At 48.7% G+C, this 25,735-nt stretch overlaps 1 protein-coding gene across 1 annotated transcript in view; it reads right to left on the reverse strand.

Moving 5' to 3' along the window:
* Positions 1 to 25,735, reverse strand: part of Tmem132c (transmembrane protein 132C) — a 308,851-nt gene that overhangs the window by 538 nt on the left and 282,578 nt on the right. Inside the window, exons 5-8 of the mRNA XM_026784600.1 lie at positions 12,857 to 13,000; positions 3,069 to 3,274; positions 1,815 to 2,088; positions 594 to 785 (exon numbers count right to left, since the gene is read on the reverse strand). Coding sequence (XP_026640401.1) covers positions 594 to 785; positions 1,815 to 2,088; positions 3,069 to 3,274; positions 12,857 to 13,000 — 816 coding nt within the window. The remainder of the gene's footprint in view (positions 1 to 593; positions 786 to 1,814; positions 2,089 to 3,068; positions 3,275 to 12,856; positions 13,001 to 25,735) is intronic.

Consider the following 25,735-nt stretch of genomic DNA (forward strand, 5'->3'; position numbering starts at 1 on the left):
TTAGTGGTGAGAGCTGGGTGAGGGGTGGGAGGAGGGTGAGGGTTTGGAGGAGGGTGAGGGGTGGGAGCTTGGAGAGGGGTGGGAGCTGGGTGCGGTGTGGGACCTGCTTTAGGGGTGGGAACTGGGTGTGGGGTGGGAGCAGGGTTAAGGGTGGGAGATGGGTGATGGGTTCGACCTGGGCGTGGGGTGGGAGCTGGGCGAGGGATGGGAGTGGTATGAGTGGTTGGATCTGGTGTTGGGTGGAATCAGTGTTTGTGTTGTGACTGTGTTAGTGATGCGAGTGGGGTGAGTGGTGTCAGCAGAGTTAGGGTTTGAACTTTGGTTAAGGGCTTGCAGTGGGTGAGAGTATGGACTGGGTTGGGTTTGGTAGTGGGGTGAGGGTTGGGAGCTCGTTGAAGGTTTAAGATGGTCAAAGGGTGTGAGTGGAGTTGTGGCATGGGAGCGTGGTGAGGGCCGCAAGTACGGGGAGTTTAGTGAGTGTGGTGTGGGGTGGGACTGTGGCGTAGGTGGGAGCGGGAGGATGCTGTCAGTCATCTTTCTCCACTCCTCTGCTGAACCAGCTCATGGCCTCCCCATCCCACCTCAACCCCTACCTGTTTGGGGGCCCGCAGCAGCTCCTCGGCTGTGACCATAGCTGTGGTAGCCTTGTTGTTCTCTGCGATGGGGTGCAGGGTCATAGACAGCCCAGCCACCACCTGAACAGTCAAGTCTGTCAGGGACACTTTGTCATCCAGCACAGTTACTGTCTTCTCTGCCAAGATGGAGTCGGACAGTGGGGACAACACCTGTGGAAACAGTGGGAGCACAGAAGCGCCATCATGCCTATTTCCAGGTAAAGGAACCCATGTTAAGACTCCCTACGCCCCCATAGATGGGCCAGAGGTTCTCAACATAGACCATAAGGAGGCACACAGGCTTCTGTCACTGTTGTTGGCTCCACACTGAGCCTTTCTGAGCAGCCAAGGCAGTCCTTCCCTGAAACTTTACTTCCATTGGTAAATAGAAATAATCACAAAACCATTCCATTTTAAGAAGGAACAGCCCCTTCCCTTTAGGTAATGGACCATTTGTACGGTGCACAACCTAGTTAAGTGTACTTGATGGTCCTGCAGGCTGGACGCATGAAGAGCTGCACACAGACTCAGTGCAGCATGAATTAAATTCTAAGGGAACTATGGATCAACTGCGATGACAGAACTCATCATCACACTGCCTCTTTGCAGAAAGCCACCCTGTCTCCTCCTACAAGCCCAGGGTTGGGCTAGAACTGTGCAGGTGAAATGATGGAACATTTACCATGGGGTTAGCATCCTCCAGGACATTGTAGAAGGGTAGTGAAAGTCAAGTGGAACTTGAGGGGTGGAGGGAAGCTACTCCTGTTTGTTATCTGACCCAATCCCAACCATCCTATACATCCTTTTGAGTGATACAATATTATAAATTGTATTGAATTAAACACACAAGATAATGAAGTCAAGAAGAGAGAAGGGAAATTCCAGGCTTGCCTTTGCAGCAGCAGTATACAGGGCAAAGGCAAATCTCATGCAAGGGGATAGAAGGCAGTCTGGAGAACTATGTGGGAGCTGGGACTGGGGGGGACATGGGTACAGCCCTTGAGGTGGGCTCCAATGGGTAAGGGAAGTCTGGAAATGCAAGTGCTGGTCCAAGTCCAATTCTTGTTCCCATGTCACCTTGTGGAGCCATCATGGAGACAATGAACTGGTCACAGTGACCTGCCTTACCCCCAGGGCACCCCTAGTCCCAGGAAGAATGGTACCAGCCAAGGACACAGAGCCCAAGTTCCTGCTTCCTACCTGGATGGTGGTCATCCCAACTTCCCGCCCAACCAGGACCCTGCTGTCCTGCAGGGTGGCTATGTGCGGGGACTCCAGCTTCATGAAGTCAGCCACCAGGTGGGTGATGTCAGACTGCCAGTCTGGACTGAGGAGGTGGCTCAGCTGGCCCCAGGGCCCAGCACCCTCCGACACAAACTGGGTGAGGACGCGCACCGTGGCATGCTGGAACTGCAGGGCACAACCCCGGCCTCTCTGCTCCTCTTCTTCCTCCTCTTCGCTGTCCCGAGTGGGTCTGTATGGGAAGAAAGGTGCTGTCTCAGACGTGGGGGGAAGAAGCATAGAGCACCACAAGAGGGCAGGTGTATGCCTCAGTCTCAGAAGGCGATGCTCAAGACGGGAGTCTCGGGCCCCCACGGGAGCCAAGCATCCATTTCTGGGCATTGCAGAGGCTTGAGCGCATTGCCTGGCAAAAAGACAGCTGCCATTTCCTAAGCTCACACAGTCCCATAAGCAGCCACTCTGTGTGTGTGTGTGTGTGTATGTGTGTGTGTGTGTGTGTGTGAGAGAGAGAGAGAGAGAGAGAGAGAGAGAGAGAGAGAGAGAGAGAGAGTGGGGGGGAGAGGAGAGAGAGGAAAGAGTGTGAGTGTGGGCATGTGTGTGTATGTGGAGCCAAATGACAACCTCAGGTGTCATGCTCAGACATTTTCTGTTTCCTTTGAGACAAAGTCTCATCTAGGTTCAGAACTCACGGATTAGGCTAGGCTGGTTGAATATCAACGCCCCACCAGTCCGCTCATGCCCAGCATTTTCTTTTATTGTACAGTCTAGGGATGGAGCTCAGGTTCTTCTGTTTGCACAGCAAACACTTTATCGACACTACTCTTCTTGACTCTTCAAAATGAAGGGGTTCTGGGGAACTGTCTGGGAACCACCTGACAGTCTGTAAGGGAGAAGTGCGAGTGAGATACTGGGCTTTGGTGGCAACCCTCACTCAGCTGAGATGGGCTTGTTCAGGGAAAACTGTAATCCACACAGGGGAATGGTCTGTGGCTTTCTGCAACCGGAAGACCCTGTTCCAGGGTGAACATCATCCTACTCTGCCAGGGGACCTGGAACTGTGACCTTTAAAGAGTATGCTGTTAGGGTTAGGGAGATCATGGCTGTGGGAACACCAGCTTCTACTACATCCTGGGTCCTGCCCTGGTCCTGTCAATGGCATCTGTAAATCCAGTCGGTGCTGTTGTGGCTGAGGACATCTCACCCATCGCTCACCTCTTGCTGGCCACGATGGGAACCCGCCAGCCCTTAACCTGGCTGAGTTCTGTGTCAGAGACCTCGATCTGCAGGGGAAGCCGGGGCACCCACACAGTGACATGCAGGGGTGCGCTCAGGTGCTGGTAGGTGAAATTCACCACGGAGTCCACCTTGCCCTTGATCTCTTTGCCATTGACAAAGACATAGTCGCAGTGGTCTGACACCTGCGAAGACAGAGGAGAGAGAGAGAAGATGGAGGTCATGTGGCTGTTTTGATAACCCACATTCAGTTCTTTTAGAGAGAACGCATGCATGTGCATGTGTGCATGTGTGTGAGTGCAATGTATGTGCATTTGTATGGATATGCATGCATATATGTATGTATGTATATATATGTGCATATATATGTAATGTGTGTATGTGTTATGCATTTTGTGTATATATATATATGTGTGTATGTGTATATGTATGTGTGCATGTGCATATATGTGTATTATATATATGTGTGTGTCTGTAGGTACATATGGCATGTAAGCACATGCACACACACAAATGGAGATGTTGGGTATCTCCAGTATCATTTTCCACCTTACTTTTGGAACCAGAACTCATTAATTGAGCTAGGTTGGCTGGTCAACAAACCTCTGGGTCCTGTTGTGTTGCCCCCTTCAGTGCTGGGATTACAGGGATGTGCCCCCATACCCAGTTTTCATACGGGTGTAGGGAATCTAAACTTGGGTCCTCATTCTTTCTTGGTGAGCACTTTCTAGACTGAGCCATCTGCTCTGCTTCCAGTTTGATCGACTTTATTGTGAAACACACTTATTTCCAGCACAGAGCCCCAGATTAGGATTCAGTGTCATTGGCTTAACGGGAAACCAAACCTAGAGAATAAGAGTGTGAAAGCAGACCCGGGTATGCAGAGAAGGAGAGAAGCCAGTGGAAAGGTGCACTGGCTGCTACTGGGTGCCTCGTGAAAGCATCCATAATTGCCCATCTCATGGGCACGAGGCATGATATTTTCCAGCTTCCAGTTCTCAGGCTGAGGTTGCCTTTGCTGGGAAAGAAAGCAGACAACAAATGGAAGAAAGAGCTTTCAAGCTCCTGGTGAACTTGAATCTGCAGAAAACTGTGGCTGAGGCTGAAGTCTGTGTGTGTATGTGGTGGCCTCCAGGAGCACGATGCAAGCTGACGTCTGCTCAGAAGGTAAGTGGCTCCACTCCCTAGACGGCCAAGGGGCCTGGCAGCTGCCCAGTACATGCTTTCTCACAGTCTCGACACCCCACCCCCCACAGTTCCATTGGTCATCCATGGTTCTCAGACTTTGGTCTAGGGACACACTTCCACCCAAGTTTGCCTGGCCTGAGCATGTCAAGAGTTTCTGGGATGCTGCTCCACCCAGGACCTCTGGGATCTTTACATTTGTACTATCACTGTTCTCATGAGTGGGGTGGGATATCATGGGTGACTTCCTACCTTTGCCTGGGTCTGCTCTCTTTCCTTTGCTTTCCCTCCCATTTCTTTCCATCTCTGCTTTTAGAAGCCTTGTCCTCAAGATGGGTGAAGGGTGGGAGTGGGGTGAGGGTTGGGAGCTGGGTGAGGGTTGGGAGTGGGGTGAGGAATGAGATGTGGAGCAAGAGGTGTGAGTGGGGCGAGTGGTGGGATTGGGGCTAGGTGTGGGAGTGGGGTAAAAGGTAGGAACAGGGTGAGGGGTGGGGGTGGGAGAGGGGTAAGGGATGGGGGAGAAGCAAGAAGTAGGGGTGGGGTGAGCGGTTAAAGTGGGGTGAGGGGTAGTACAGCCAAAATAATTGAGAGAAAGCGAGACCGTAAGATGAGGTAGAAGCAACTGTGGCGCATACATAAGAATTTAATCTGAAAAGTTCCAGCAAGTTCTTAACCTTTCTAGGTCCATTGACTACAATGAGAATCTACTTAGAGATGATTTGTACTGGCAAGTTGCATACAGGTACAGTCCGGCAACCATTTCTGAGCTAATGGTGTTACCCACGTGACACCACACTGAGCTCCAACTGTCATTTGCATATCTATCTCCTACTAGACAGTGTCCTCTGGAAAGAGCAGAGCCCCACCAGGGTGTCTGGACCTCACCACATAACAACCTGTACTGAGCAATAGCTGTTGTGATCAGTCACCATGCTCTTTCTGCAGAAGGACCAGGTATGGCTACTCTGGGCCCCACTTTTGTCTCTTCTGTTTGTGGGCAGATGGTGAGGGCTGGGCAGAGAGAATTCTCTCCATCTGCTGGGGACTGTTGGGAGGGGTCACGGGAAGGGGTCTTTTCACTCACACCGGTCAAGAGTTGTAGGGCCCTGGTCTCCCTTATTCCTGTGGTGCATTCGCGGGGACAGTTTATGATCAACTAACTAAGCTTCCTGTGTGTTTCTGTACTAGCCCTGCCCTGGCTGGTGGTTAGCTGTAGGGCATTCACTCCTTTGTTAATATGGTAATTTCCCACCTGCCTGGGCAGAAATCCTTGTGCTGTAGTTAGGTAGATAAGGACTTCCCAAAGGCTGACTAAAGTGGCATTCGGCAGATCTCCTTTCGAATGACCCTGGTCTCTCTGTGTCTTCTTTTCAATCTCCAGGCCCTTGCCCGACTCGCGTTCGGTACAGTGGCGTGCTAACTGTACCGAGGGTGTAACACCAAATCGGGTGTTACAAAGAGTGGTTTAAAACGGCTTCCACACTGTGTGAGGATGGGAAGCAGTTTCAGTCATTGTCCCAGACTTATCATTAGCATGTAAATGCTGTCCCGATCGGGGAACATATTAGCATAATAGCCAAGCATAGAGTCTATCACTAATCACATCTTTAATCAATGTTGTAATTTACAGACCATTGACTCTCCTCATTTATTACCTTTCTGAGCTCGGGTGGGTGGGAACCTTGCCTCTCCAGAATATATAAATGATTAGGAGGGACACCAAAGGTACAACAGTGCTACACATGATAGAGCCATCGTCCCTTCTGTTCCTGATGGTGTCACTGGTGTCTGGGGAAGTCTCCGGATGAATTAATCATGTCCTAAGCGGCTGGCAGTGGGGACGAGGGTACCACACAAAATGAACAGGTTCTTTTACAAAAAGAAACGGATCCCTGCAGGAATGTTTCCAGCTCATTGGCTGTGTTTCTCAGAATCTTTTCATCTCCGTTAGTGGGCTGTGCACGTGAACCGAATGCTCGGTGGGCAATCGGGCCAGCATTAGGCACCTGTCCACAGAGACCTGGAGGGAAAGAGCTAGGTTGGGGGGTACATAGCCAATTGTCTTATTTTGATGTCCCTCAGGGATTGGTATTTCTGAGAACACTACCTGCCCCCTGGGGGAGACCCTGCGAGTCAATTTCCATGGAGAAAGCATAGGTGCCCATTGCCAACCGTTGATGTCTAGGGAACTCTCATCTAGCCACTAGGGACTTTGACGGTTTGTCGACACACAGCTTGTGGTATCCATCCCAGCCTCTGACTTTTGAAAACTGTGGTGGGACCACACTCACGTATCTCACAGGGTCTTGTGTGATGCTAGGCTGGGACCCCTCTGAGAATCACTCCTTCAAATGATACAGCTATGCATCTTCTGTCCCTATTGTGCCCATCGTCACTCTAATTACTAATCACAATACTTTAAATGCCATCTCTAATAGCAGCCGATCTTCAAATATCCAACTGTTTTCTTCCGCATCTCTGCTCGAGGTAGGCTCACACATCTTAGCCCTCTTCAGCCTTCTTGTCAAAATAAGATTACATAATGTACATTTCAAATGCAGCAGATCCAATAATCAGACTCCTGGCCTACTTCCTTTCTATTTTGGTGACTACCACTGTGTATGAGTGGAATTCAGGCCCAGGGAAATCAAAATTGCCTCCTGGACATCCCTGAACTCATGAGCCAGCTCTGTACATATAGAATGTCAACGGCTTCCATGCAACCAGATCTCATTTCCCACTTGCAACATGTCCTCCTCCCACCAGTGCTGCAGAAACCTCACGGGAGCTTGGCATACAGACAGTATCCTATTTTGCAGATGAGAACCCCGAGGCCTGCTGAGGAGGGCAGCTTGCCCACAGCAGAGAGGACAAATTCCATTTATAGTCATGAGTTCAGAGCTCACCCAGACTGCTCCAACCCTGCACGCTAACAGACTCTAACATGAGATGGTGGCCTTGACCCAGCTGGCCTTCCTGCCACATGGCTCTCTGTGTCATTTCCATTGCTGAGGTGGCAGGGAAAGGCAGGCACGAGAGGACCTGCTGACTGGCAAGTGGGATGTGGACTTCAGCCAGGCCTGCAGCATGCCGGAACCCTTCCTCAGGCTGCCCTGGCCCTTGTCCATTTGGTCCACCCCAGGCCAGTCTGCTTGGACAGGCTGTGCCTTTCTGAGCTCAGGCAGGGGACAGATGGTCAGGAAAATAGAGTGTGAGCCGAAGGAAGGAACTTGGTGAAGATCTGGGCAGGGTTGGAGGAGACCAGGGGGAGGAGATGGTGTCTGCCAGAGCTACAGTGTGTTGGGAGGTGAGTGAGCTTTAAGACATGCTCAGAATTTATTTCATTCCAGGACATGGTTATGGCCTTTAGACATGGGGACTTTGCAAATGCCATTAGTTAAGGAAGACACCACTGTGGCTTACACATGACCTAGATCTTCAATTTGTACCCCAGGACAAGCTTTAATTTTATTTTTTGAATCCTAGACTCTGTAAAAGCCCTTAACTGATGGTCAGACTCATTGTCACAGCCTGTTACTATTCCTACTGCTGTTCCTATGTTCTCTTTGTCTTCTCTGTCCCAGCTTCTGGCCCCTTCTGGAAATCATGGTGGTCATGATTGGGGGGGTGGGTGGAACACTACAGTTGGAAGATACTGTGGAAGAGGCCAAGGTTGCATGTCAATACTCTGAAAGGCTCAGTGACAGTCCTTCATGCCAAAGGATGGGTACACCTTAAATGTCAACTGTACTAACACTGAGAAACTGAGTTTGAATAAGATACCTATGCCTTCAAGTCAAGCGCTTTACTAACCTATCTATCTCTTCTGCCCACACACCTATCTTTTTTAACCCTGGAGGCTTGTCTTTGTCACATGGGTCTTGGGAGCTCTATAGATGAGTCATGGATACTGAGACTCAGAGTGGCTGGGTTCCCTGCAGTCACTCAGAAGGCAAGTGACCAAGCAGAGGTATGGTCAGGGTCTGTCTCTGTCTGTCTCCAGCCTCCACACTAAGCTGCAACATTGGACACTTTCAGGACATGAGCAACACCCCACAGAACACTGGGCATGTGCCTTAACTTTTGCCCTGCTGACTAGAGCTGTCAGATGTGTCTTGTAGGGTGCTTATGAGCATCTTCTGCATCCCTAGATGTCAGAGGTCCCAGTCCTACATATCACAGTCTAACTGTCTCAGATATTGCCAGGTATTCTCTGGGGAGAGATGACATCTGGCAGAGCCATAGTTCTGGCTCCACTGAGTAGTAGTGATGCTTTATCCCTGAAACTTTGTGAAATAGTAATAAGTTCAGTAAAGTTTGGTATCAACAGGATCCCTGGGACAAGCCAAGGCTTGTCAGACAACCAAGGAACCCTTGGACAAACAAACCCCAGAGAATTGCTCCTGTGTCCTGGAGCCTGAGCAGGGATCTGGATACACAGGGGTCAAGTTACCCTTTCATCCCGTGCCACAAATTTGCAGCTAGGTCCCTGGGATCCACTCACTGAGTTTATGCCTGGAGATTATGACAGGCCACACTGGAAATATCACAGAGTCCTCCCTTAAATACCAAATCATTAGCCCATCACTGCTGGTGTCTAGCGATCTATGGACATAGGAGCTCCTGGAAAAGACATGCTAGGCTATAGACTGAGGCAGCACCCTTAGGGAGGCCATCATGGGCATTGTGGATCAGGTACAGACAGCCCTGTACAAGCTGGCACTTAGTGTTTGTTACATATGCCCCCCCTTTTTTCTTTTAGTTTTTCGAGACAGGGTTTCTCTGTGGCTTTGGAGCCTGTCCTGGAACTAGCTCTGTAGACCAGGCTGGTCTCGAACTCACAGAGATCCGCCTGCCTCTGCCTCCCGAGTGCTGGGATTAAAGGCGTGCGCCACCATCGCCCGGCATGCCCCCCTTTTAATAGGCTCAACCGTCCCTTTCCAGGAGGTCATCTTGTTCAAAGTCACCCTAACCCAATACTGTTTAGCACAATGCCTGGATAGTATTTCTGCATCTTTTGCTGTTGGTGTAGGGCCCTGGTCTCCCTTATTCCTGTGGTGCATTCGCGGGGACAGTTTATGATCAACTAACTAAGCTTCCTGTGCTATGCCTGCCCCGCCTGGTGGTTAGCTACAGGGCATTCACTCCTTTGTTAATATGGTAATTTCCCACCTGCCTGGGCAGAAATCCTTGTGCTGCAGTTAGGTAGATAAGGACTTCCCAAAGGCTGACTAAAGTGGCATTCGGCTGATCTCCTTTCGAATGACCCTGGTCTCTCTGTGTCTTCTTTTCAATCTCCAGGCCCTTGCCCGACTCGCATTCGGTACAGTGGCGTGCGAACTGTACCGAGGGTGTAACACCAAATCGGGTGTTACAGTTGGTTTCCTCCATCAATGGCAGGTTCGTGAGGGTGGGTCCTCAACTGTTTTATTTCCTGTCACCTTTGTCTCAGGACAGCAATCAGTCTTCACCGAGTGAGTTAGCCTGTGATTTATGAAGACACCAACTGTGTACTGTCAACGCTTGTATGATTCAAGGATCAAGAAGAACAACTTCAGGCACATGATCCTCGCCATGTCACCAGCTGTGAGACAGATTTATTTTAAAGGTAGGGGACTAGATACTTTGTGATGCCACCAAGACACTGGCAATACAGATACAGCATCTATATCTTCCACACCCTTGTTCTGGGTATCTGTGGGCTAGCTGCTCACTGCGCTTCTCCAGTGAGAAGGTACCTCAAGGTAGAAAAGAGGTCTTCACGGACAGATGCTGAGGCACTGATGAAGCTACATATGGGGCAGAGAAAGAATAGATCCTTCAGCCTTGGAAGCCTTTTTACCAGGCCTGCTGGCTTGCTTTCATGGCCCAGCATTTCCAGGCAGAGAGATTCACAGTGCACTGCCAGGAATCTGGGCAAATGACTGCAAGAAGCAGCTGTTAATACAAAAGAAACCAGGGCTGAAAAGCCCTTGTGTATGTTGAGTATATTTAGACATATTTATGTATAAGTGTGTGCATGTGTTTAAGGTCATGTATACGTGGAAGAAGTCACAAAAAGAAGAACCTGGGACACTGTTATACAGAATATCTGGGGTCCAGAGAAACTGGCTCCAGAGTTTGTGTGTATGCTATATGTGTGTGCATATATATCTGTGATTATATTCTATGTATACATGGGTGGTTTATGTGTGTAGGTCTATGAAAATATTATTTGTGTGTGCATGGATTATATGTGTATGTATTTGTGAATATACTGTGTGTGAGTGTTTGGATTATGTGTATACATGCATGTCTGTCAATGAACTATGTATGTGTATGTGTGTATGTCTGCGAGTAGATTGAGTGTGTGTGTGCGTGCGCATGTGTATAGCACATGAGAGTAGAAAGGGGACGAAGAGGGAGGAAGAGATCTAAAGGGAGAAGAACAAGAGAAGGTGATGAAATTTATGTGACAAAAAGGAGGGCAACTTGGAGTGGAGAAGAGGACCAGCCAGGGCGTAGGTGGATGGATGGGAAGAGAGTGGGGAAGGGATTGGATAAGAATAGGCATAATGACACATAATAGCACCATACATATGAAAATATATAATATATATGAGAATATATATGGAAACCCATTACCTTTTATAGTAACTAAAAATAATTCTAAAGAATCAAAAATAATTCTAAAGTTCATGGGGGCTGAAGAGATGGTTCAACTTTTGAGGGAACTAGCTGCTCTTATGACCAGAGTTTGTTTTCCAGCGTCCACATGGAGACTTGCAACCATCCGTAAACTCCAGCTCCAGGGGATCCAACACTCCCTTCTAGCCTCTCTGAACACACACACATGAACACACACACACACACACACACACACACATACACACACACACACATAGCTAAAAATAAAATCTCTCATACTAAAAAGTCTCATACTAAAAATAATATGGATGGCCTGATGTCATTCTTACAAATGTGTGCCCATTTGTATAAAAGAAACACTGGTTTGTACATGTTAGACCTGAGAACAGCCACCCTCCCCCACAGGGCCAAGTTGACAGATTGAACAGATTGAGTGACCCAGACAGGAGCCATTAGGGAGTGGTAGCCATTGGCTGATTGGCAGGTATCTGTTTAGGGGACACTTCCTAGAGTGCTTGGATGGGGGAACATGGATCAGTGTGTCGTATCTGTTTGGACTCTCCCAAGATGCCAGAGAACTCCCAAACTTGTGGTCAGTTACTGCCCATTACATAAGGCCAGAGTTTCCCAGAGCCAGGGTTCCTCCCCCACGATACCACTAGCTACATACTCATGTGTCACGAACCCTTTCTACACCCATTTATGAGATGGCATTCAAGATATGGGTTTGGGAAACTACTGGAATGGTGGCTGCTCTGTACTGGATCCAGGAACCCCATTTTGTCACACAAAGCCATGACAATGGAAACATCTAGACCCAACCTCTTGCACATGCGGCAGAACGGGCACGGGTTCCATGTACACTCCCTGCTTCGCCCCACAGTGTGCCAAGTTGCACACAGGAGCTCTGCAGAACTGGTGACCTCAGACTAGAGCCAGAATCCCAGAGATGAGGCTAGGAGATGAACCTAAGCCCTGGAAAAGAGCACGGGTCCTGAGGATATGAGCCCAAGACCCAGAGGGAGGAGCTAGGTTCTGCAGATGGGGCTGATTTCAGGGACTCACTCCTACACTAAAGCTGCCTGCTCTACACCTCTCTTGCTGATTGGACACTCTGCTCTGCTGGGTCAACAGCCAGGGGATGACCACCTCCTGCTTCATTCCAGGAGGCAATTTTCATTTCAAACACACTTATTTCCCTAAAGATACTGATTGCATCCCTGGAAAGATCAGCAACGGGCTCCATGCCATTACCCCTTATGTGAAGTTAAAGGTTGCTCTCTGTGTAACCACGGTGGCATTTATTTCTGGATTTGCTTCCCACCTGGCTTTCTTAGGCTGAGAGGTAGCTTCTCTGCCTCTAGGAAATTAAGTGGATGTGGAATGGTCCTCCCAACAAGTTGCTGCCAACCGAGATCCTGTGTTGTTCCATCAACATCTCCCATGCCCCACCTACTACCAGCCCAGCTCAGTGGCAACCTCTGCCCCCTGCTTTGAATTCAGCTCAGAGAAGATTTAGGTCTCCTGAACTGCATGGTGAGTATAGTGAATAAGGGTGATTAATTTGAAAGTTTCTAAAGGAAGAGATAAGTAACAGTGGTGTGAGCGAATGCACGTGTTCTCAGTCTCTCAGAGGTATTTCTTGAGGTAGATTAAAAAAAATGTTCTTTATGGTAAATAGATTTAAGCTTGATTTGATAAATAAATGCAAGAAGGGGGAAGAAGGAGAGAAAAAAGAATGAAGAAAGGAAGGAGGAGGGAGCAGGAAGAAAGGATGGAAGTGATTGAGATATCTGAAAAATACAATTACACGGTGCAGAATGAAGAAGTGGGGGCGGGATGGTGAATAAAGCCACTGCCAGTGTGGAAACCTAACCCCATTTGAGCCTTTCACTTCAGTATCCACTTTCCCAGGGTCTGAAAGGCTGGAACAGATCCCCGGCAGGCCCACGTACCTTGATGACATCCTCATCCATGGCCTTGCACTCCACCAGCTCGGAGATGTCCCTCACTGTGCTGTTCTCCTCCACCGACACCACCCTGACAGGCATGGCCACCGTCTTCCCCGTGAGGATGGCTGTGTTCAGGAGTTCCGTGTCCTGCCAGAGAACCAGACACACCAAGTCAAGGGACAGTGTCCATTCCGTTGGTACCAGGCGATGCTTAGGCACGCTCCTGAGGTGAGCGTTGGCCTGCTCCTGTTAGACACACCGTGGGACCGTCCTTAGGAACTACATCAGAAGAACATTCTTTGGAACAGAGTCCTAAGAGTGCTTGACTTTTGGCTTGCATGTGACCATCTTCCTTGCTTCCAATAACAATAAAGAACACATATTCTTTTTTTTTTTTTTTTTTTTTTTCGAGACAGGGTTTCCCTGTGGCTTTGGAGCCTGTCCTGGAACTAGCTCTGTAGACCAGGCTGGTCTCGAACTCACAGAGATCCGCCTGCCTCTGCCTCCCGAGTGCTGGGATTAAAGGCGTGCGCCACCATCGCCCGGCTACATATTCTTTATTTAGTATTGCAGAGACCCAGTAGAGGTGTACAGCAGCTGGGTGACAAGTAACAGATACCAATTTTGAGTATTCCAGGAAGAAAGGTACCAAATTGGGTTGACTAATGCCTGTCTCTACCTGCAAAAAAAGATGCTCAGAGCCTGGGAGCATGGCATCTCGAATGGTATGATGGCTAATCTCATTTGTCAACTCGACAGCCTGGGAAGAGAGGAAAGCTCAACTGAAAACTTGCCTCGGCCAAATCTGCCTGTGGGGTATTCTCTTGATGGATGGCTGATGTGAGAGGGGCCTAGCCCACTGTGGATGGTGCCGCCGCTGGGCAGATGGTCTCAAGGTATTTATGAAAGCGGGCTGAGCAGGTCAGGGAGAACAAGCCAGTAAGTAGCACTCCTCCAAGAAGTGCTGAAGACAGAAAAGGCGAAGGGAGACAATTTCTAGGAGGGGCATGGCCCTGCTGCAAGCTAGCTTTCACCTCGGGTTGCAAACCTCTACCTTTCAGAAGGGAGCTAGGGTGAGTCCTCCCTCATGTCTCAGAATGTGGAGTAGCTGGGGCTACAAGTGATGCTTTACTCATAGAGGGGTTCCCTTTGTCTGTGGTTGTCTTTTGCAGTGTTGGGCATGAGGGTGGGAGCCTCCTACATGCTAGTCAAGTGCTTTGCTGCTGAGCCATATCCCCAGCCTATAGGGTTCGTCTTTGAAGTGGTTTTTGGTTGTTTGTTTCTGTTTTGTTTTGCAAACCGAACTGTCTCTCTCTGCTGTCCCTTGGGAGGCAGCTCCATCACACCACAGGCACGGCTGCTCAGCCTCTTTGTGTCAATATTCTGTAAAATTGCAAGCAGACCCTACTGAGTGACAGAGAAAACACTGTTCTGCAGGGTGATTACCACCTGCATGCAGTCCTCTTGATGGAGGCACAAAGATGCAAACAGACCTCTGAGTCTAGGGCTCTACAGGTACCTTTCACCTAGGGCTCAGTTTCCCCCAAGTCCCTCTCCACAAACCCTGCTTTTCTTCAGGGTGACATTTTAATTGAAGCAGACACACATCACAGAGAGGGTCCTGGTAAAAGCAGAGCCCCAGATTCTCACAGTCGGGTCCATTACCCTGCAGATGAACGAGGCTCTGCCTGCCTCCACAGAGTGCACGGGAATCCTGAAGTCAGGTTCCAATTATGGGTAGCCTGGACTGCGGCTATTAGAGATGCTAAGATTGCCGGGGGAAATCCCCAAGTCAAGGTCATTACAGGTTGTGCTCAGGATTGTCTTTCATTTTCTCCCTCTTGGAATGGTCTTCAGCGAGTGGCTTCATTAAGCAGTGTGGTCCCTTATGGGCTAATTGTGATTACCTTCCTAAATGGTTGTTACAGTTTCACAACTGCGCGCGCGCACACACACACACACACACACACACACACACACACACACACACACCCCATTTTCGTCGTCATTATCATCTCACGTTAGCTCTTATCTTTGGTAAAGCCTAGTTGGATGTCAGCAATTTCAGCCACATCAGTTTCAGGGATTAACAGTCACAGAAATAAGAAACAAGGGAAAGAAAACCCTTCGCCTGGGAAATAGCCCGGCTCACACTCATGGGAGAAGTGCCCTGTATTTAACAGCCATTGCGCTGGCCAGTTCACTTCAGCAAGTTTGTTGCTATGTGGGCAGAGAGAGTCTGGCATTCTGGATTCTTCCCTGGCTTTTCTATCAACTTCAGAATCACCTGGATCAGATTTATCAAGGTTCTTCGTGACGAGGTGGCTATGTCATTTGTGACTATTTGACGTCTCAGAACCGGCAAATCCAGATGACTGTCATTCTGAGTTCCTTTGGAGTACTGTACAGGATAGCAGAGATGAGGTGAATAAAACATTTCTCAACGTGCTGGAGGCTGGAAGGAACAAGTCATGATTCCGGGTCTGGCGAAGGCACACAGCTAGAACTGTGTATGCTCATGCACACCTGCAGGGGTCCCCGTGTGTGTGCCCATGTCTGTGTGTATGTGTGTGCATATGTGTGTGTGTGTGCTTAATACCAATGGAGCAGGCACACGTTTTGGTTCTTTTACTTCCCCAATACCTTTCCAGTGGAGTACAGTTTTTAATGATGTGGGTAGCATACTAGGTAAGAAGAGCCTAGCATCACACTGTTTTCTAAAACCCAGACTCCAGCAGGAGCCCTGGGGAGGCTTTTCACAGGGCCTGGTGGGAGCAGGGATGTCTCCCATCTCCTGCCTTAGACCCAATCCAGAGAAGTGTTACGCTGCCACAGGCCACCTCTCCTCAAGTCCGTTCTGAACACGGAACAGCTCTGTCTCTCCCTCTTTCCTTCCCTCCCCGCTTTCCGTGTGTGGGAGGTGGGGAGTGAGAGACAGAGATAAAGAGAGGGGAGAAAGAGAGAGAGCCCTCTGTACGAACACATGCCATCCTGTTGGCTTTATGAGGATCAAACAGGGGCTCATGACTAGGGGGTCAGAGCCTCACGGGGCCATGGAGGTGTCACCACCACCCGGAGGCTTCACCACTACCCAGAGGCTTCAAGCTAATAATTGCCTCTCAGTTTCCCTGTCTCCCCGCTCACAACCCCATTACACACCAGGTGACTAGACTACTTTGCAGAAAAGAATCAACAATGCAAGCATGTTAAAGCATTCTCACATGCTAAAGTGTTTTCATATCAACTGCTATGTCCATTTCTGAACAAATTATATTTTTGCTAATCTTTTCTATAAAGAGGATAGAATTACCTTTGGTACATTAAGAAGTCTGAGATGCAAACGCACTAAAAATGACAGGGAAGTAACCAGTTGTGCCTGGGGTGCTTATCCCTGGAGTGTCTGTGGGGAGCATCCCCGGGTTTTCTGGAGAGGAGATTCTGGGTGTGAAAGAGACCAGGCAGAGTATGATTCAGCCACGACAAGAACTGTTCCACAGACAGGCTACCAGACAGGCAGAGCAGAGACACCTAACACCAGGTAAGACCATCTAGATCCAGCTAAACGATAGAATAGGAAGCCTATCGGGTTGCCCAGGGTTGGGGTAGGGACTATGTCTGTGGATGAGTTTAGAGCTCCCTTCCTGGCCGCTGAACACTGTAGAATCATACAGAAGCTCTGCATGCTGCAATCATATGCATGACAGCACATTCCCAGTTAGGTGGCAGGTTCAGGGGTGTCATCATCTAAGCAGGGGGCATCCTGGTCTTCCATGTCCCGCAGGACTCTGTCCAATGACATGGCAGGATTACCAAAAGCACCACAGTTGGATGGTTGCAGTCACCTAGGGTTGAAACATTGGCATCCCCTATGACCATCTGGGGTCATTTAGTGGTGTTAGGGATGGAGTAATTGCTGTGGGCAGTCAGGTCCTCGTCTGACCTTGCTGTCCTTCTGCTGGTCCACTCCTTCCTTGTACCTTGTCTGAGGAGTTCTTTGTCTTTGAAAGATGTTTCTAATGTTTTCTCCCAACTCTCTGAAAATGAAACAAAACATAGCCCCATTGTAAGGGGTCCATATCCTTCATCTCTTTCTTTTCTTCAGTGACCAACTTTTCTTCTAGGACCTCCTGAATGACCTCATCTAGAAGAAGAAAGGTGGTCTCTGGATTCAAGAATGGATGAGTTTCAGGCCCCTGCAGCTCTTGTAGGTGGTACAAGAAGGGGAGATGAACCCAATACCAGACGATGCCAATAGGACCTGTAACCCTCCTTACTGGCTGCGCTTAATCTCAGATACATTCATGAGGAAATATCAGTTCACTGTAGTGGGCTTGTGGCTGAGCCTGGCACAGAATAGGCACATCTCTACTTCTTTCTGGCTTAAGGCTACCTTCTGTAGGCCCTTGTCATCTGGGTCATCCTCATCTCTCATATCAGCATTCCCCATGGCTGCCAGTGAGCGCCAGATACCCAGATTTCCCTCTTTAAAGGGACAGCAGCCACCGAGTCAGCAGCACTCACTTGTAGGCTTTACCTGAACTTGACTCCAGTTCAGAGTCACAGGTGCTGGGCCTTATGACTTAGCATCTTCAAGGGACATAAATCTCCCACCCTCCACAGAAATTTTTCATGTGAGCTTTCATTCAGTACAGCTTGTAGGGTGAGGTTAGTATCACTCCCACAGAGGAAACTGGGTCCTGGGACACCTCATCTCCTGGCAACCAAGCTACCTGCTGAGGTCCCTCTGTGTGTACCAGTCCCTTGCCCAGTTGATGGGAAGCAGACCCAGCCAGTATGGCCACAGTGTGGGAGCACCAATGTCAGAAGACTTTGTTTCTCTGGGAAGTAGCAGAGAAAGGTCCTGACCAAAGTGAGGCCATTACCTGGACTTCTCTAAGGTGAATGACCTCTTTGTGCCCTCTGCACTGATGATGTTAGAATAATAACGAGCTTATAGATTTCCCTCTGTAGCAGGGAGAGCACTCCACTTAATGTACCATCTTCTCTCCCCGTGTTGTTTTTAGGGTTATTTCATAAAGTCACTGTCATCCCAAAGGACTCTGTAGGGGTCAGGGGCTGGAAAGAGATCAACATGATTCCCTGTCCTCAGGACAAGCTGTGCTCAGTCACACAGGAGCCTTCTGCCTGCATTTGTGAATGTTGCTTCTTGTGGCACCAAGGCCCCAGTGTTCTGTGCTGCCGAGGACTCTGTGTCCTGACAGCGAGCATTCCTAGACAGTGCCTTGTTTAGCGTGCCTCTGTCCATTGGCTGCTTTGCCAGCCCCGTTTCAATGAGAGACTCTCCCGCCATTCCTTACTAGCACAGATTCTCTTTCTTCGGTCTTGTTTCTCTTCCAATTTGAGGGCCAGGATCAATAGGATGCTGTGAGGTTGGGCTTGTCTCACTTTCCATTCAGGGGAACAGGCCAGCATCCTTATATGCGATTGGTGTAGCTCTGCTCCCAACCCTTATTCCAACCCCGAGTTTGTAAGGATTCTGTTCAGGAGTACAGTGGGATGGTAGCCGGTCTCCATCCTCCAGCTTAGCTGGTTGGGTCACATTTCAAGAGTCCATTATCTACATGGTATATGAGGCGAGCCCTTTGAGATTAGAATGAGGAGACCCTGTCTCTGTTCTGCTGGAGCATCACGTCTTCCAGAGCCTCTGTCTCCTTCCCTCTCTATCCTGTGCTTTCTTAGTTACTGTGACTTCGTCTCTTCGTCTGTCTTGTTCCTCTTATGTGGAATGCTGTTCCCTCACATAGCCACAGGACTCTAGCCTCCCTTCCCTGTGCTATCTGGGTGCTGATTAGAAAGATCCATCACAATTGTCAATGTGGTATTACTAAGAGATGCCTAAGATCAGTAAAGAACACTTCTAGGTGTGTCTGGGAGGCAGTTCCCAAGACAACCAGATCCTGAGGCCTCTGATTGGTTGACACTAATTTCTGAATGGATTAATAATCTGACAGCATTGTTGGCTGAGAAGTGAGATGTGGTTGGAGGAAGTAGGCCATTAGCGGGCATGTCCTGTCCACAGCCCCTACTTGTATACTTTCTCTAGGCTCCCTGTCTGGCAGGGTGTGAGCAGCAGTCCCTTCTCACACATGCCTGCTGCCATGATATTCTGCTTACCTGCATGGGGCTAAGTGACAACCACTGAGCCCTCAGGAACATGAGCCAACAGGATATCCATCCTTTCTCATTTTTTTGTCAGGGACTTGAACACGGTCACAAGAAAAGAAATTTACATGCCAGCTATGTTTACCACAGTTCATCAATGGCCCCTGAGATAATTCTATTCAGATTTAGGTCTGTGTCTATCTCCTTCTGAGTCTACAGGAGAAGCACCCCCCCACACACACCCCGCCACTTACTCGCTCTTACACTCTGAACACCCGGAACAGCCACTGCTGAAGAACTCTTAGCAACAAACATATGTTCAGGGACAGAAAAACAAACTGTCTACAAGTCCTTCCAGTTTGAGTTTCCAAACCCACCTAGAAGGCTGGGGTTTTAGCTCAGTGGGTAGAGCACTTGCCTAGCATGCACAGAACCTTGAGTTCAACCCCCATAAACCAAGCTTAGTGGTGCATACCATGTAATTCAGAACTCGGGAGGTGGAGGCAGGAGGATCATCTGGTCAGATACATCCTTGACTATGTAGTGAGCTTGAGACTAGCCTGGGATATGTGTGGTCTGGCCATTTGGGATTAGTCTTCTTTGAAGGCTTTGAATGGGGGAGATGATCCTTCGTTGACTTCCCTGAGTATATGTGACCACAATCCTGGAAGAGGCTATTCCATGGTTCTATCTTTGGACGTGAGGCCAGGGCATGGCTCAAGGGCCACAGTCCAAGAACGATGGATGATATAGAGTGACAAGTTACACTAGGACCATGAGTCACAGTCCCATCAAAGCTCCAGGTTTGGCTTGGGAGGTAGGCGATGCAGGAGTTTTACCATAGAAGCAGGGAGGGCAGAAGTCCCCAGGAAGACTGCATTAAGCTTTTCTTGTCTTGTGGAGTTTTCAGGGTGACTTACAGAAGCAGGGATCGTTTGAGCCTGGCTGCTTGTTCCCGTAGTTAGAGAACCACACTAGGAACTGACATGCTACGTGCATGCATATCAACGTCCTTTCTGATTGGTCAGTGCTACCCTCTGCTTTGTTCTGATTTGTTGGAGCCTGCAGCACTCCATCGGGCAGAATCTGAATATCATTCATTTGTACCTACACAAATAGGAAGTTTCAAGTAACCAGTGGATTTTCTCTGTTTCTAGAGTGCCTTCTAAGTGATGCCTTAGTTTGTTGTAAATTATGCAGTAATGGTGTGTGTGTGTGTGTGTGTGTGCGTGCACAGGCTAGAGGTTTATATTAGGTGTGTTCCTCAATTCCTGATATATGTTTGGAGATAGGATCTTCCGGCCTGGAGCTAGGTTAGCTGGCCTGTGAGCCCCAGCCATCCTCTGGTCTCCATCTCTTCAGTCTTGGGATTACAAGTGTACACTTCCACACCAGCTTTTTATGTAGTGATGGGAAGCTGAACTTAGGTTCTCATGCTTGGACGACAAGCACTTTGCAAACTGAGCCAGCTCCCTAGTTCCCAGTGAAAATACTCTGTAAAGATCTTCATTAGCTTCCTCAGGGCATCTGGACAGTCAGGGAAGAAAAGAGTCCCCCTTGTCATCGTGACCTGCTAGGGTCCAGCCACATAATGTTTTGCACTGTCTGTATTTACCACGGGGAGCTAAGCCAGCCTCATTCCTCCTCTGTCCTGAAGCTTTGCTTTTGTGTCAGCTCCCACTACCGAAGGAATGCCGAGACTCGACAGCGAGCCACTTACCCATCCTTCCCAGGGAGTCGTGGCTGCTCTCCAAAGTCCCAGCAAATTTCCCTCCCTCCCAGAGGACACATGCTAACAGCTCTGTGGGCCTCGCAGCCACACAGCAATAATACCAGGTCCTGTCTCTGTGGGGAAACCCAACTCCCACCTCATTTACTTCCAATTTATTCACGGTATGAAACTGGGGTGTGGGAGGCAAACTTACCTTAGCTGTCAATTTGCTTCTAAGGCAAGATGGAGAATCTATTCTAAAGCGTGCATTTAAAACAAGAAAGCAATTCAATTTTGCTAGGCACCGTCCGCAAGGTCCGGACCAATAACTGAGCTATTAAACAAGTCATCCTCTGGGGTTGCACATAGAATAAGTTGTAGGAATGTCTCCAAAGAAAGTTCGTTGTTTTGCAATTTTGCCAGGAAAGGAGGTGTTTGGGAAACATGTATTTTATTTTGGCAAAGTTGTGGCCACTTTCTCTGCTTGTGGATTCTTGCACTTCTTAATTGCAAGGATGCTGCTGCCGTGGATGCTGCTGCGGATGCTGCTACAAACCAACCATGTTTCCCGGGTGGTCCTAAGATGGAGTCTGCTCTAGTCATGTAATGAGGGAGGAAGAAGGAAACAGGGGTGTCTGTTCATAGTCCTCTGCCTTGCACAAGACATAGACTGGCGAGAGATGCCTCTGTATGTTCATCCCTAGGTCATTTGCCTTTCCTAAACCATGGAGAAGAGTCTGTCCAAGGTCCCTTACTGCTAAGGATGAGAAGTACAAATGATGTGGACCCTTTCTGGTCCTCTTCCCATCTTCCCCCCTCTCCCCTCTTATCCCTTCCCTGTGTATGTCTGTATGATTTTGGAATAAGAACATCTAAATCAATAAGGGCGATCAGCATTAGGCATATTGGGCTGAGTAGTTTTTTGCTAACTTAACACAGCCTGGGACGTTACCTAGGAAGAGGGAACGCCAATTTAGAAATTGCCCCCACCACACACATCTGTGGGGGTTATTTTTGTTATTAATGATTGATGTGGGAGGACCCTGCCTACAAGTGGCACTGAGCCTATGCAGGTGGTCCTGGGGGCGCATAGAAAAGCAGTCTTAGCAAACCAAAGAAGAAAGACAGTGGCAGCATTCCTTCATGGCCTCTGCTTCAGTTCCTGATTCCAGTTCCTGCTTCTTGAGTATCTGCCTTGATTTCCCCTGATGGACTGTGTGGCTTGTAAGACAACCCCCAAGCCCCCCCCCCAAAACAACAAAAATCCTTTCCTCCCCCAAGTCAGTTTTGGACAGTGTTTTATCACAGTGTCAGAAGCAAATGAGGACACATACAGACTCTCAGCTATCCACTCGGTATATGAGAAGGTGAGGCAGGAGGATTTCTGCAAGTTTTAGGACAGCCTGGTTGGGCTCTAGTGTGAGACCTTGCTGACAGAAAGACAGACAGACAAAGAGCTTTCTTCCCCAGTGTGGGTGTACATATAAAAACAGGAAACTGGAGAATCTTTCCCCTTTTCTGTTTCTCAACAGTCAAGATCCAGAGCTCCCGGGACAGTGCATTGAACTCTCAGTGACTTGTCAGGGCAGAGCCTGGGCCACACACTGCACAGATGCATGGTGAGCAAATTATAGCTCTATTGATGCTCTGACATCTGGAGAGGTCCTGGCCAGTCAGCTGGGGAAACAGGCTGGTTTCCAATCTGGACACATGGGGTTTTCCAGTTAATCACATCCACATTCAAATCTGAAGGATGGGAAGAAAGGGTGCTTCAGCCGGCAGCTCTAGCATTTCAGAGAGGATGTTGGCCAGTGGGAGATGCTTACAGAGTGGTGTAGGTTGGTCATGGTGAGTTGGGAGTTAATGTTTGGGAGGCTATCAGGGGAGTGGCTTTCCAGGCAAGTTTTTTTGTTGTCATTACAACCACATACCGATCCTTCATCATTTGGGGCTTTGGCTGTGGACACAGAAAGGAATAGATGGGAGTTTTCTGGAAAGCTGGAAAGGGCAAGTTCAGGGGTGGGTGGACCCAGGTAGGAGGCTGGTTCGGGTGTGGGTATAGTCAGGTAGGAGGCTGGCTCAGGGGTGGGCGGGCTTAAGTACATGTGGGTTTTAATACAGGGTGGACACCATGATTGTACCTTATATCAGGGTCTGCTGATCCTGTGCTTGAGACATGCCTGCTAGGGCATATCGGGTGGTGGAGTATTCCTATACCATGCCAGTCAGAACTGGAAGGATCCAGCTGACCCCATCTGAGTGGTGCCCAGGGCTGGCTGGGTGGGCCGTGAGCCAGGTGTTCAGGCAGGGAGCTGGCATGGGATTGAGGAGCTTATAGCTCTGTGCTCTACCAGACATTCTGTGGATGGTGGCTCCCCTGGCTCTGGAGAGGGTCAGAGAAACCTCCAGGTTCTGCAGACTGTCTAGACCTGTGGCCTGCCTCAGCCATACATCAGCAAAGGCCGGGAAGCTCCAATGCCTCACACAGCTCAAGGTACTCATTTCCTGAACCCCAGAATCCAACCTGACCATCCCAGTGAAAGTCCAGGATCTGATGCCTAAGTAGCCATTAACATCACCCCCTAGTGGCAGAGACAGGAAATAGCACATCCTACAAACAGACTTAAATTTTGACAATTTCACACAATATGCCGTCGTATTGTTATTGTGTTTATCCTGATTTTCCTCTCTTCTACCCATGCTGACCCCTTTCTTCTTGGTGGCCCACCATGACTAGATGGTTAAGACTTCCTGAAGATGCCACACACTGGACACAGGAACACAAGTGTTGCAGCTAGAAACTTCGGCACCTCCCCCTCCCTTTTTTAGGGGGGAGGCAGGGAGCTAGTAGTGATCTTTTCCATGCTAACACAAACTGCAGACCGCACAGCACACTTGAGGAATGGAGTGACGTTCATTCCTGATATTGCTGCTCCTGAACCAGCTTGTATGACTCACTTTCTGTAAAGGGTCCAGACGATGAACTTGAGCATCTGTGCACAGCATCCCACGTTTGCCACTTCACAGTCCTAGAGCATCCCATCTCTCAAAGGCTCTCCTGGGCCATTTCCAATTAATCTCTGCTCCAGCCTCAGGCAATCACTGACTGTTCTGTCCCTGTCGTTTTGCCATTTTTAGAAAATGATCCCCAGAATGCTCAATTTTTAAATGCTTAGTTTCCCGCATCCCAGTTTTTCTTCTCATGTGCATATGTGTGTGTGCACATACGTTGGCACATAAAAGCCAGAGGACAGCGTCAAGTGCCATCCTTCAAGAATGGCATCCACTTGGTTCACTGACCAAGAACTTGCTAAGTAGACTAGTGGCCAGCAAGCCAGGGCCTCCATCAGTCTCCACTCACCCCCACCCCAGCACTGGGATTATGAACATACATCACAATGCCTGTTTTATGTGTGCTGGGATCAGGTTTAAGTCCTTATGCAAACACCTCAGTACCTGTTATTGTGGGGGTGATAGGCTAGCCTTGACTTTGCAGAAATCCCCCTGCCTCACCCTTCAGACTTGCTGGAGATACAGACATGAGCTCCACTCCAGTTTTCTAGAGGGGCATCAGCAGTTATTGCTCACTGACAAGCAGCGTTTTACCGTCTGGTTACCTTCACTAGTCGAGGTGGACAGTTTATGCTGGGTTTGAGAACTGTTGTGTGTTAACATCTGTCTGCCCGTACCATCATGGGCAGCACTATCACCCTCCTGGGTCTCCAGGAAACTTGGGACTGTGCTATGTATACATGGGAAGAAACCACCAAGCACCGTTTATCCCCATCACCAGAGCCTGTGGATCCTCTTTCATCTTTCATAGCAACACTTGGTCTTACTTGGCAGCTCTTCTATTTCAGCCATGCTTTTGAGTGTGAGATGGCTGGCTTTCTTTTTTAATTTTTTTAGTTTTTGCATTTCCCCAGGGACTAGTGAAATTAAGTCCCTTTACTTCCCAAACATTCCAGATTTAAATTTTGGCTCATGTGCACTTTCTGAGTTCAGATCCCTTAAGCCATTATGCTAATACTAAATTTAACCCTTTTTTAACTTAAAAAAACCTATTTTCTGGATATAGGTATATTTTGCCTGTATGTATGTCTGTGCAGTATGGACCTGCTTGGTGCCCATGGAACTGGAATTATAGTTGGTTGTTAGCCCCGGTGTGTGTTCTGGGTTCTCCTGCAAATGTTCCTAATCACTGAACCATCTCTTCAGGCCCCCAAGTTTAGTTTTTATGTAAAGAGAAAATGTAAAGACTCAGATAATGGAGGACAAGGGAACATTTTGGCTCATCACTAATGACAGACAGGTGAAAGGCAGACAGCGAGACAGACAGCATTCTGAGTCCTAAAATCCACTATATATAACTGGAGATTGAAACCTGGGTTTTGCAGGTGCTGTGCAGGCATTAGGCTATATCTCAGCCTTTTTTTTTTTTTTTTTTTTGAAAAAAACCCTTTTTATTGAGACAGAGTCTTACTAAACTGCCCAGGCTGGCCTTGAACTCACTCTGGAACCCTGGCCAACCTTGAACTTTCAGTCCTTCTGCCTCAGTCTCCTACATTGCTGGGATCACAGGTTATCACAGATCTGCAGGCTGCTGCCTGTAGAAGGCTTGCTATAAAAACCATGACCCAATCTTTGCGAGTAGCCATCTGAGTTACTTACTAGAAGCACTTAACTGTCTGCCCTTAGAAGTCCTTGTGGAAATAAGATTTTTTTCCCCCAAGATTTAAAACAGTCACCTGTTGCCCATACCAGCAGATACAGCATTTGAATTTTGAGCCTGGGGAGCATGGGATGCGGGCCCTGGCAGCTGAATTTGTGACCAAGCTGCTGTTTCCTTGGACATTTCCCAGCTCCGTCAGCTGCTCTCTTCTAAAAAATTTTACACTCCACTTTTGCTTGTTAATGAGCATGTCTCCGAGGGGCCTGAGAGAGTAAGGCGACACTGTGAGGTGCAGGCAGACAGCAGCACCCTGAAGCTGCCCCCTCCCCTCTCTGTCCAAAATGGAGTTTAGAATTCGGGTTTATTCAAACCTTCC

The sequence above is a fragment of the Microtus ochrogaster genome, chromosome 2 (genome assembly GCF_000317375.1).
Source record: "Microtus ochrogaster isolate Prairie Vole_2 chromosome 2, MicOch1.0, whole genome shotgun sequence".
Taxonomy (NCBI): domain Eukaryota; kingdom Metazoa; phylum Chordata; class Mammalia; order Rodentia; family Cricetidae; genus Microtus; species Microtus ochrogaster.